Source organism: Zootoca vivipara, chromosome 14 (assembly GCF_963506605.1).
Source record: "Zootoca vivipara chromosome 14, rZooViv1.1, whole genome shotgun sequence".
Taxonomy (NCBI): Eukaryota; Metazoa; Chordata; class Lepidosauria; order Squamata; family Lacertidae; genus Zootoca; species Zootoca vivipara.
Genome location: NC_083289.1, coordinates 14,603,284 through 14,615,080, shown reverse-complemented (window position 1 = coordinate 14,615,080; position 11,797 = coordinate 14,603,284). Strand labels below are relative to the sequence as shown.

The window sequence follows — 11,797 nt, the reverse complement described above, 5'->3', positions numbered from 1 at the left end:
TCAACATGTTTGTCTGGCAAACCTGCTCAAGGCTCACATCGTGTTAGGCAGTGATAAGCTATCAGTCTTGCTACAGCAGCATCTCCCTGAAGCAGTACCTTATTTGATCCCTGGGTGTCTGTGCACCAAGAAAATTCTCACGCCTGCCGCTCCAGCCATTTGCAAGTGGAGGGGGGGGGTTCCTTCTGAAACTTTGGCAGGCTGCTGCCAATCAGTGTGGACAGTACTGAGATAGGTCTAAACCACTGAGCCTCTTGGGCTTGCCGATCAGAAACTTGGCGGTTCGAATCCCCGCGACGGAGTGAGCTTTCGTTGTTCTGTCCCAGCTTCTGCCAACCTAGAAGTAGTGTTTGGATTTGATATCCCGCTTTATCACTACCCTAAGGAGTCTCAAAGAGGTTAATCTCCTTTCCCTTCCTCCCCCACAACAAAATCTCTGTGAGGTGAGAGAGGCTGAGAGACTTCAGAGAAGTGTGACTAGCCCAAGGTCACCCAGCAGCTGCATGTGGAGGAGCGGGGAATCAAACCCGGTTCATCAGATTACGAGTCCACCACTCTTAACCACTACACCACACTGGCAGTTCGAAAGCATGCCAGTGCAAGTAGATCAGGGGTTCCCAAACTAAGGCCCAGGGGCCGGATGTGGCCCAATCGCCTTCTATATCCGGCCCGCAGACGGTCCGGGAATCAGCATGTTTTTACATGAGCAGAATGTGTCCTTTTATTTAAAATGCATCTCTGGGTTATTTGTGGGGCATAGGAATTCATTCATATTTTTTTTTCAAAATATAGTCCGGCCCCCCACAAGGTGTGAGGGACAGTGGACCGGCTCCCCTGCTGAAAAAGTTTGCTGACCCCTGAAGTAGATAAATAGGTACCGCTGTGGCGGGAAGGTAAACGGTGTTTCCATGTGCTCTGGTTTCCGTCATCGTGTTCCGTTGCACCACAAGCGGTTTAGTCATGCTGGCCTCATGACTCAGAAAGCTGTCTGTGGACAAACGCCGGCCTGAAAGCGAGATGAGCTCCGCAACCCCATAGTTGCCTTTGACTGGACTTAACCGTCCAGATGGACAAATGGTCTGACCTGGAAAAGGCAGCTCCCTACATGTCAAAAAGCAGGATACAAACGCAGAACAGACCCATCTCAGTCCTAAGTGCTACTACCCTAATCCAAATGCAGGGAGCCCTTACACACTGGGGTTGCCCAAGACACTTCAGTGCATGAGCACACAATGAAGTTTTAAAAAATCTGAGAAGAATGGCAATTAAAGCTGATGGAATATGTGCACCTTGCGGACTAAACATATAGAACAAGAACAATATACGTTTAGCTGAGCTGTGAATTGTGTTATATTATTTGTGGCTTGTACGAGTCCACTGTTTTATTTGATTTGTTGTGTTGTGTTTTATGATGGGTGTAAAGCCGAATAAACATCTTTGTTGTTGTTGTTATACGTTTAGAGAAGGGTGGAAAATGTTTATTGAATATATGTGGGGAAACAGTGTACACTTGAAAACTGCTGGCAGCGTTAAGATAAATTCAAGAGTGTAAATAAATTTTGATGGATGTATTAATAGCATACTGAATGGTTTAGTTCATGTAAAATATGCAGGGATTTATGTTATGCAAAATGAACCATGGAAAGAGAAGGGAAGTCACTGATATTTTAAGGATGTAAAAATGAATTTTCTACAGAAAATTGAATAAAAATTACACACACACACACACACACACAGAGTGCACTTTTTTTCTGGGATACGCAGGAGTACGCATACCCCTAAACATTTTGTGAATCTAAGTTTGGCCTCATTGAGGGGCAAGTATTTCAATATGAGTAGGAGAATGAGAGTACCCCTAAACATTTTTAAAGAAAAAAAATGGCTCTGCTTACTGAGTGTGCACAGAAAAACTACCCGGGGGGGGGGAGGAATTTGAGAAGGAAGTGCTGAAAAGGTTTACAGCAAATCCAAGAAAACTTGTAGTTGAGATTTTTTAAAAAATAAGGTGAAAAAGGCGTGTTCTTTGTGATTTTGCAAAATATACTTGCTAATGGCAAATAATAATAATAAATAAATCCGAGTTTCATTATGACATTTTAAAGCTCCGAACTTGAGTATCCATCACTGTGAACCAAATTTATGGGCCCAGAAACCGCATGAGAATTTATAAACACATATACCAATAGTAAGGTTTTTATCTGATCACTTGTAGATACCATCTTTCAGAACGGTCCAGAATTGTGCTTTTCTAATTCTTGGCTACAGTGACTCTTAAGTGACTAATTCCTTGTGAAGCATCATTTCCAGGCTCCCACAAAAAATAGATAATAAAGCCATTTGAAAGTTGGCATAATAATAGAACCTATCTATATTTGTGTCCATTTCATTTTAAAAATTCCCCAAACTTATTTTGATAGGGCATGTCCACCACATAGAATAGGGATTATTTCTAAAAGCTTAGACTGTAACTAACAATACATTTTCTCTATGCAATATAAGCCTTGAAAGGGCCAACTTTTATTATTAAAACAAACTTTTAATTTCTAATAAAAAATATGACCTGGCAAGTTTCGGGGTTTTAAAAAAGGGAATTTTAATTGTTGGAAGTCACGCTGGTTTTACAAAGAACAAGCCCTAAACAAATGGGCTAGTAGCTGCCCGTTTGGCAGTTTTGTAGGCAAGTAATCCCTAGATTTAAGGGAAAAGGGAATTGCAATGTAATGCATGTGATTACTCTAGCTAGCACAAGTTCCTGCAAGTTTCCTTTCAGAATGTTTGAAAATGCATCATTTCACAAGTCTGATGAAAGTTCTCTTGTTCGCTCTTACAGAAAAGGATGGAACACACTCTTCCCCCTAAAGGGAGAGGGAAGTGAAATAATAGGCATTAACAATTATATATATATATATATATATATATATATATATATATATATATTAAAGTTAAAGACAAAGACATTTGATAAAATGAAGTTGGTTGAATTGTTTCTCTTTATTTTTTCATATTGTGTCTCTTTTTTCATTTTATTGGAATTAAGCTATATATATATATCTGCAATCTAATTTCATTTACATTTGATTACAAATAAGGTGTTTTAACAGGAGATACTCTGTCCCAAAACAAAAACAATAAAACCCTCCTGGACTTTAGATTTATATCTATATATCTATACAGTATATATCCTTTAGAAATAAGTGGAAAGCACAGCATCTATCAAGGATTTCCCCCCACTGAGAAGTACGCAATTAAATTAAATTTATTTTTAAAAGGCAAGCAGAACCTTTTAAAGTATGCTTTTTATTATCTGCAACCAAGTCAGGTAACCCATTTTGGCCCCCAAGATTGTTTGAAATCCAATTGGCCTTAGTTACAGCAGTCATTTTTTTTGCTTTTTCCATAATTTGAGTAGTTGAGGACATAGAAACATGGACATAAAAAAACAAACATGTTACATTGAAGTGAAGCAATAAGGACTCAACACATGGAGTTTTCCACTAGCTTTCTAGCTGTTCAGATGTCATTCTATTCTTTTGCCACATATAGAAGATGTCATTGCAATGCATATTGAACTACAATTCTAAAACCACTTGCTACGGAGCACCACTATGAAAGCTGGAACCAACGGTTATAATCTACAATAACTTTCAAGGGGCTCCCTAGATATGTCTCTAATCCTTTCTAACCCTCTGGCCCTCTCCCTCGCCCATAACCCCATCCCTAACCCTCCAACCAACACCCTAACCCAGGCATCCCCCATCTGCGGCCCTCCAGATGTTTGGACCTACAACTCCCATGATCCTTAGCTAACAGGACCAGCGGTCAGGGATGATGGGGATTGTAGTCCAAAACATCTGGAGGGCCGAAGGTTGGGGAGCCTGCCCTAACCCTCCAACCCTCTAAACATGGGAGTTTAAATATGGAAGGGATGGGGAACTTTTGGCGCTCGAGATGCTGCTAGACTAGAACTCACATCATCCCTGACTGTTGTTTGTGCTGTGCTGATTAGGGCTTCTGGGAATTCTAGTATTACCACATCCGGAGGGCCCTGTATCATCCACATTTTGCGATTTCAGCAGGAACCTGCAGCGTATGCAGAGCCAACAGTTTTGCCACGTAAACTTCACTACTGCCACCACTGAAATCAGTGTTATGCAAGAGCACTCCACTTATTTGCCCTTGGTTTTTACAGACATACTTTAATTCTGACATGATCGGAAGACAACATAATTGAATCTAAAAGCCTGACTTCGCCAGCAGTGCCTTATGTTCTCAGAGTTGAAATAAAACGGACAAGGTTGTCTTACGGGCTTCTCATTCCTAGTCGGTTTATGGCTGCCACGCTTATTTTGTACACGGCAACAGGAAAGGGAGAATCAACGAGCCAAGAATTGTAAACCAGACTTAAAGATTAAGCCTATAGTTAATGAGGTAGAGGTCAGCTATCAACAAAACATTCATACATGGGACAAGGATGCACCAACCTAGACCATCTAAGATGTTGTTAAATAATACATTGTTCTATTTGTGGGAAGTAAGAAAAAGGCTGACACAGCAACGTTAAGTTGTATACCGTTAATCAAAAAGGCATACTGAGCTGCTGGTAAGCTCCCTGTTCCTGCTTTCCTGATTAGGAAATAGCAACCTGGAAACGCTAATACTGAACTAATAGACTTCTTGGCAAGTAAGAACATCAGGTTCAAGAGGTACGACATGGGCCTCCCCACCAAGTCCAGAGAATAGTGTAATTAATTCGACAAGCCAAGACACGTTCGGCTTTCATGTTCTTTTAGCTGGCTTGGCGGTTAACTGTTTCTCTCTTTCCAGCTCTTTTTCCCGTTGCTGCTCTCGTTCCAGTTCTTCTTTCTGCCGCTTTTGCTGGAGTTTGAGAGCTCTTCTCTGAAATGAAAGGCCAGAAAGGAATGTGACTTTCCTGAAGCTGTAGAATTAGATTTGACAGCACAGCAGCAACGATATCCCATTGTTATTTCTCCTGAGGTTTTTCAGAGAACTCCAGCCCCCCCCCCAAAAAAACACACCAAGTGGGATTTGCAACATAATGTCACAGTGGATCCTCCTAACAGAAGTGTTCCTGTTCAGGATTTTAGCCAGCCATTCCCTCTAAGCATAGTATCCCGTTCTCTTCCCCTCTCACACATTTTTGCCACTTGCTTTTCCAACTGACACTCAATACTGGATTCCATGGCTATTCAGTGTGCCCAGACAACATCAGGCTTTTTTTAGGTGTGTGTGGAATGCTCCCTAAGTTGATACTTAGTCCTTCCGCAACCTCACAGGTCCCTCCCAAAGAGGCTGATGACAATACAGTCGTACCTTGGAAGTCAAACAGAATCCGTTCTGCAAGTCTGTTCGACTTCCAAAACGTTCAGAAACCAAAGCACGGCTTCTGATTGGCTGCAGGAAGTTCCTGCAGCCAATCGGAAGCCGCACTGGACATTTGGCTTCCGAAAATTGTTTGCAAACCGGAACACTCACTTCTGGGTTTTGATCGTTCGGGAGCAGATTTGTTCAGGAGCCAAGGTGTTCGTTCGAGATCCAAGGTACGACTGTACCTTCTTTTTATTTTCCAGTAGCCTTGCTTTTATTCTTTTTCTACCAGCCCTCACCACCTGAGTTTGCTATTACAGGGAGTGCTGTTGGTCTATCTAAGGAAAAACTATGTGCAACACACACAAACAATTCAAATAATTCTATAAAAAACCCGTTAATAGATTCTGTATTTATATTTACATACACTCCTACCAGTACAGCAACTGAAACAACACTTATGAGTAGCCAATATATAAGGTAAAGGGACCCCTGACCATTAGGTCCAGTCGTGACCGACTCTGAGGCTGCACGCTCATTTCGCGTTATTGGCCGAGGGAGCCAACGTACAGCTTCCAGGTCATGTGGCCAGCGTGACAAAGCCGCTTCTGGTGAACCAGAGCAGCACATGGAAACGCCGTTTACCTTCCCGCTGTAGCGGTACCTATTTATCTACTTGCACTTTGATGTGCTTTCGAACTGCTAGGTTGGCAGGAGCTGGGACCGAGCAACAGGAGCTCACCCCGTTGCGGGGATTCGAACCACCGACCTTCTGATCGGCAAGCCCTAGGCTCTGTGGTTTAACCCACAGCGCCACCCGTGTCCCTCAGCCAATATATAGACTGAATATTTAGCTTATGTATGAATAAAAGATGAATTCATCATTAGGTAGCATCTATAGATAATTTTAATACAGCCCATGTATGCTTACTTGTAGGGAAGTTCTGTTTTGTTAAGTGGTGCTTGCTTGCTGGTAAGCAAGCCTAGGACTGTCACCTTCATTCATTAGAGACCTAAATCTGACATGTACAACTGGATATCATGTATATATTAATAAAGAAGTAAGTCTCACTAAGTATAGATGATTGCAGCCCAAACATACTAACAAGATTGCAATATCATAATATTACGGTAACTATTCTCTGGTAGCCTGATGAATTCTCCTCATGGTAGCACTAATGGTACTAGGGATTCTGCTGTACACAAGCCTTTAATCAGAAAGAGAACTACTTCAAAAACTGGAAAATTAAGAAAATGCTAGTTCCCAATGGAAATATAAAGCAAAAGCAGAGTATGAAACTTGATCTGCAAGACCTCAAAGAACAAAGAAATAAGCAGTACTCTTTAACCTTTGTTAGTCAAAGTGAAACAAAACTCACTTTCAACTTTGATGTTTTCTCATGCAGCAGCAACATCTCCTTCCTAATGTTTACCAACTTGTTGTGATAGTACTTTGCTTCTGAAAACTTAAAAGCGACAACAAAAAAGAAAGAATTCAGCAGAACATAGAACTTCAAAATCAGCAACTCACGTAACTGCCTGAAGTTACTGAAATAAATGAAAAGTTGTAATACAATGCGTACGTACTTGGGAGTTAAGTTCCACCTTCTCAGTGAGAGTTTCTTCCACGTAAACTTGCATAATGATTGGGATGTATGATGCTAGAATGTGCTAAAAATCCATCTATTTTAAAAGGTCGTACCACATCAAGAGCTGACCTGCACTCTCATTTATGTATGTTTGCTCAAAGGTAAGTCTCACAGTGTGTGATGGGGAGTACAGTGGTACCATGGTTCTCAAACACCTTGGTTCCCAACCGCTGAAAACCCGGAAGTGTTCAGGTTCTCAAACGTTTTTCGGAAGCCAAATGTCTGATGCGGCTGTCGGCTACTGTTTCCGGGGCGCCTGCACCAATCAGAAGCGGCGTATTGGTTTGCCAACATTTCGGAAGTCAAATGGAACGGGCTAAGTTTGGCACTTTTGTTTTTGCTATTTATTTTGTGTTTTTGTTTTGGAGGCTTTTTCTGTTCATTTGTTTTTGTGACTGTCGGGAATCCAGTTCAGCTACTGAAAGATTGTGTGACTGCAGAAATGGATAAAAGGCCCCCATCCAAACAATGACTATCACCAGTGCAGGTAAGAAAAAATAATAATTTTAATTTTTATAATCTACAGTACTGTCTTATTTATTTTATAGTACAGTACATTGGTTATTGCTTTTATTTTATGGATCAATGGTCTCATTAGATAGTAAAATTCATGTTAAATTGCTGTTTCAGGGGTTGTTTTTAAAAGTCTGGAACAGATTAATGTGTTTTGCATTACACACCTTGGTTTTGGAACGGACTTCCGGAACAGATTAAGTTTGAGAACCAAGTTACCACTGTACTCCCATGTTACATGTGCAAAGGACTGCAATCTTAGGAGAGACAATTGTGAATACAAATATGCAAGGTATGAAACTTCAGAATGAGATGCTAAATTTCCCTGGTTGTGGTTAGTTATCCTGTGTTTAGGTTTCCCCACTTAGCATAGATTTTTCTCAAAATACAAGATTCCATTTGTAGTGTTTTTGTACAAACACATGACCTTTAAAACTGAGGAAAAAGCAAACAGTTATCTGACAGAACACACTTACCAGCACATTGATATCAAGAACAGAATTGCATTCTTTAAACTTTGAGATTTCTTGCTGCAGAGTTTCTAGTAGTACTTCTTGGTTCTGTCTGAAAGAAGAATGCTATAGTTTACACATATTTCACAATAAAACAACGTATTCAATTACAGAATTTAGTGAAGAGCAAATGCTGCCTGCCAGAAAAGTCAAACATTCTTTTATTCTCATTCTTTTCTTACAATCTACAGTATTTAGCATTTGAAAGAAAGAAAAAGAAACACATGCATTTTGATTGTTTACATACGTTAGCTCTTTTAAGGATAGTTTTGATCGTTGTAGATCTGGTAAATAATGTGAAATCAGCCCTTCTGTCAGCTGCTCCACAGCTTTCTGGTCTATAACAGTGAAGTCTTCTATTAATCCTTCATCGGGAGAATTATCGTTAGAATCTGTAAGAGATGTCATACATTTTTATCAAATGTGTATACATGTGCACACAAATACTAATTATGTAAATACAAAATTAAAAACCCCAATGAATAAGCATACAAAATACAACTAAATAACAAGCACTTAAAAACCCTAAAGACTAAAGAGTATCTGAAGAAGTGTGCATGCACACGAAAGCTCATACCAAAATATAAACTTAGTTGGTCTTTAAGGTGCTACTGAAGGAATTTTTTTTATTTTACTAAAGAGTACTGCAAGATCCCTGCTAAAATTATTTTATACTGCGGGTCACCCAGAGAACATTACTGGGTAATCTGAACAACATGCATAAATAAAGGCCACCTTATTCACCCACCCATCTCTTCAATTTTTGGTAGTTTTCTAGTGAAATCGCACTGTACTCTTTTTTGCTGCTTGCTAGAGCAGTGTTTCTCAACCTTTTTTGGGCCACGGCACACTTGTTCCGTGAAAAAAATCACGAGGCACACCACCATTAAAAAAGTTTAAAAAATTAACTCTGTGCCGCCCTATATTATAATTATGACTGTAAGAAACACTTGCCAAATATTGCTTTCCGGCGGGTTAGTGTTGTGTGCTCGTTTGCACTGAGCTTCGGGAAAGAGGAGGAGAAATATTGCTTTCCGGCGGGTCAGCGCTGCTTATTGGCGGCTGCCAGGCACGTGACAATGCAAATCGCCCTTCTCGTCGCCGCACGTCGCGGCACACCAGCCAGCGTCTCGCAGCACACTAGTGTGCCACAGAACAGCGGTTGAGAAACGCTGTGCTAGAGTACGGTTGTGAGTTTTATTTTATTGTTTCACCTTTTATAAACTGCTTTTGAGTCTTAAAAACAACAACAACAACTCATTCAAGAGGCATATGCACTTTTAGAAAACAAACAAAGGTAAGCAGAACCTTTCAAAGTATGCTTTTTATTATCTGCAACCAAGTTGGGTAACCCATTTTGGCCCTCAAGCGTCTCCACCCCCATCGTTTAGCCCAGACACTGAAGTCCAGCTCCGAGGGATTTCTGGAGGTTCCCTCCCTGCGAGAAGTGAGGTTACAGGGAACCAGACAGAGGCCCTTCTCGGTAGTGGCACCTGCCCTGTGGAACGCCCTCCCATCAGAGTATAAACAATAAAATTATTATTATTATTATTATTATTATTATTATTATTATTAAATCCAATTGGCCTTAGTTACAGCAGTCATTTTTTTGCTCTTTCCCTAATTTGACTAGTTGAGTACATGGAAACATTGAAGTGAAGCAATAAGGACTCAACACATGGAGTTTTCCACTAACTTTCTAGCAGTTCGGATGTTATCTTATTCTTTAGCCATATCTAGAAGATGTCGTTGCAATGCAACAAAGAAACAAACGAAAACACATCCTTTGGAACAAAACCAAAAAATCCTGTGGCATCTTCCAAGAACTGAGGGGCTGCATCCCAACTACCGTAACAGTTACACTGAAACACGGACCTGTCGAGATTAATGGGACCAGAGTTGGCCAATAATAAAATACAATTATGATGATGATGATATTTATACCCGCTCATCTGGTTAATAAATAATAATAATAATTTAATTATTTATACCCCGCCCATCTGGCTGGATTTCCCCAGCCATGTCCCACAGTTCTCAACAGGTCTACTCCGAGCAGGGATAACGCCGGATGCAACCCCGTGATATTTTATGACGGGCTTAATAACATTTCACGGCGTCTGAAGGAAGCGAGCCGTTTTTTGCTGCGGTTCTGGAAGGCTCCTGCCGCATGATCCGCAGATCTGTGAGCGGACTAGACGTCTTCCCAAACGGACCAATTGCGAGCGGATCAAATCCGTACAGACTTTGAGGGCCCCGCGAGGGGACCCCCGGGGGTCATCTAGCCCAACCCCCCGCAACGGCAGCCCCGGCCGCCGAAGCCAACATACCCAAAGCAGGGTCGTTTCGGGCCTGCAGAGCCGCCTTCACGTCCAGCGGGTCCGCCAGACTCATCGCTTCCTCCCTCACGAAACAGACAGACAAGATATTTATTTTCGAGGGGAAGCCAAGGCAACGCCAGGCCCCGCCAAAGCCGGAAGTAGGAGTAGGCCTTCCGGTCAAAAAGGCAGCCAGCCTCGACGTAGGAAGGAAGACGGGCGCCTGAGAACCATAGAGATAATAGAAGAAAAGGCTAGAGGCGAACAGCAATGTTGTTGTTTTTAAAAAAACATCTCTATTGAAAGTTCGAAGTACATAATTTTAAAGTATTTTTAATCTTTGTTGGAAGCAGCCCACAGTGACTGGGGAGACCCCGCCAGATGGCCGGGGTACAAATATATTATTACTGTTGTTGTTGTTGTTATTAGTGAGCCAAACATGGTGAGACGTAAATGAGAGAAAGAGAAAGAATAAAGAGAAACAGCACCATAGTATTCTACAAGTAGAATAAAGGCAACAAAACAAAACCAGGCAACCAGAATATATAGCTTGGGGTGTGTGTGTGTGGAAATATCCCCACCTCGCAATTAAAGCAGAAGCTGCCAATTAAAAAGAAAACTATTCATGGTAACTAGGGTTGCCAGACTCAATAGAGGACAGGACTTCTGTGCCTTTAATTGCCTTGCTCTCGTTTGAATCTGGAAACCTTAAAGAGAAACCAGCAGACCCTTTGCTTGGAATCTGTTTAAGGTTTCCAGACTCAAAAGAGAGCAGGGCAATTAAAGGCAATTAAAGAAGTCCTGTCCTCTATTGAGTCTGGCAACCCTAATGGTAACTCTAAAGGGGACCATGAGCAGTTGACTTTTGCTCCAAGTTTAATCTTCATTGATTTTTCAAAATACATCACGGTTATCCTTCTCCAACCAGAATACAGTGGTACCTCTGATTAAGAACTTAATCTGTTCTGGAGGTCCATTCTTAACCTGAAACTTATTAACCTGAGGTACCACTTTAGCTAATGGGGGCCTCCTGCTGCCGCCACGCCACCAGAGCACGATTTCTGTTCTCATCCTGAAGCAAGGGTCTTTTTTTTTTTAAAAAAATAATTTTTATTAATTTTACAGATTACAAAAACGGTACTTACATGAACATGAGACTCGACAGCAAGAGTTAAAGCAGCAATTCCAGATGGTGATTGCTAAATATGACTTTTCAGAGGATGAAGGTACTGAAATTGAAGGGGAAGATAGTGACAATGACAGCGACAGCGATTTGGAAGACTTTGACAATGATGGAGACTGTGATTTGGAGTGTAAAGATAATAATGATGACTGTGATAATACAACACAAAATGAAGCTCACCGCGAAGGAAAAGATTTTTTTACACAAAAGGACAAGCGGAATACCCCTCTTTTGAGGAGGGAGCGACAGGAACCAGCGGAATTTCAGATTACCCACAAGGAGAACAAGAACAACCTAAGA

General features: G+C 41.2%; 1 protein-coding gene across 1 annotated transcript; it reads right to left on the bottom strand.

Moving 5' to 3' along the window:
- Positions 1 to 3,278: 3,278 nt before the first annotated feature.
- On the bottom strand, positions 3,279 to 10,485 carry BLOC1S6 (biogenesis of lysosomal organelles complex 1 subunit 6). The gene is made up of 5 exons (XM_035132115.2): positions 10,327 to 10,485; positions 8,247 to 8,391; positions 7,964 to 8,051; positions 6,705 to 6,791; positions 3,279 to 4,896 (listed from the first exon to the last, which is right to left on the bottom strand). The coding sequence occupies exons 1-5, from the start codon at positions 10,388 to 10,390 to the stop codon at positions 4,777 to 4,779; spliced, it is 504 nt and encodes a 167-aa protein (XP_034988006.1). The 5' UTR covers positions 10,391 to 10,485; the 3' UTR covers positions 3,279 to 4,776.
- Positions 10,486 to 11,797: the final 1,312 nt, after the last annotated feature.

Coding starts and splice junctions, on each gene's coding strand:
- BLOC1S6 (XM_035132115.2), bottom strand. CDS start 10,390: ATGAGTCTGGCGGACCCGCTGGACGTGAAGGCGGCTCTGCAGGCCCGA. Junction 6,792..7,963: donor TTCTTGATATCAATGTGCTG/GTAAGTGTGTTC, acceptor GTCGCTTTTAAG/TTTTCAGAAGCAAAGTACTA. Junction 4,897..6,704: donor AGAAAACATCAAAGTTGAAA/GTGAGTTTTGTT, acceptor CTTTCATTTCAG/AGAAGAGCTCTCAAACTCCA.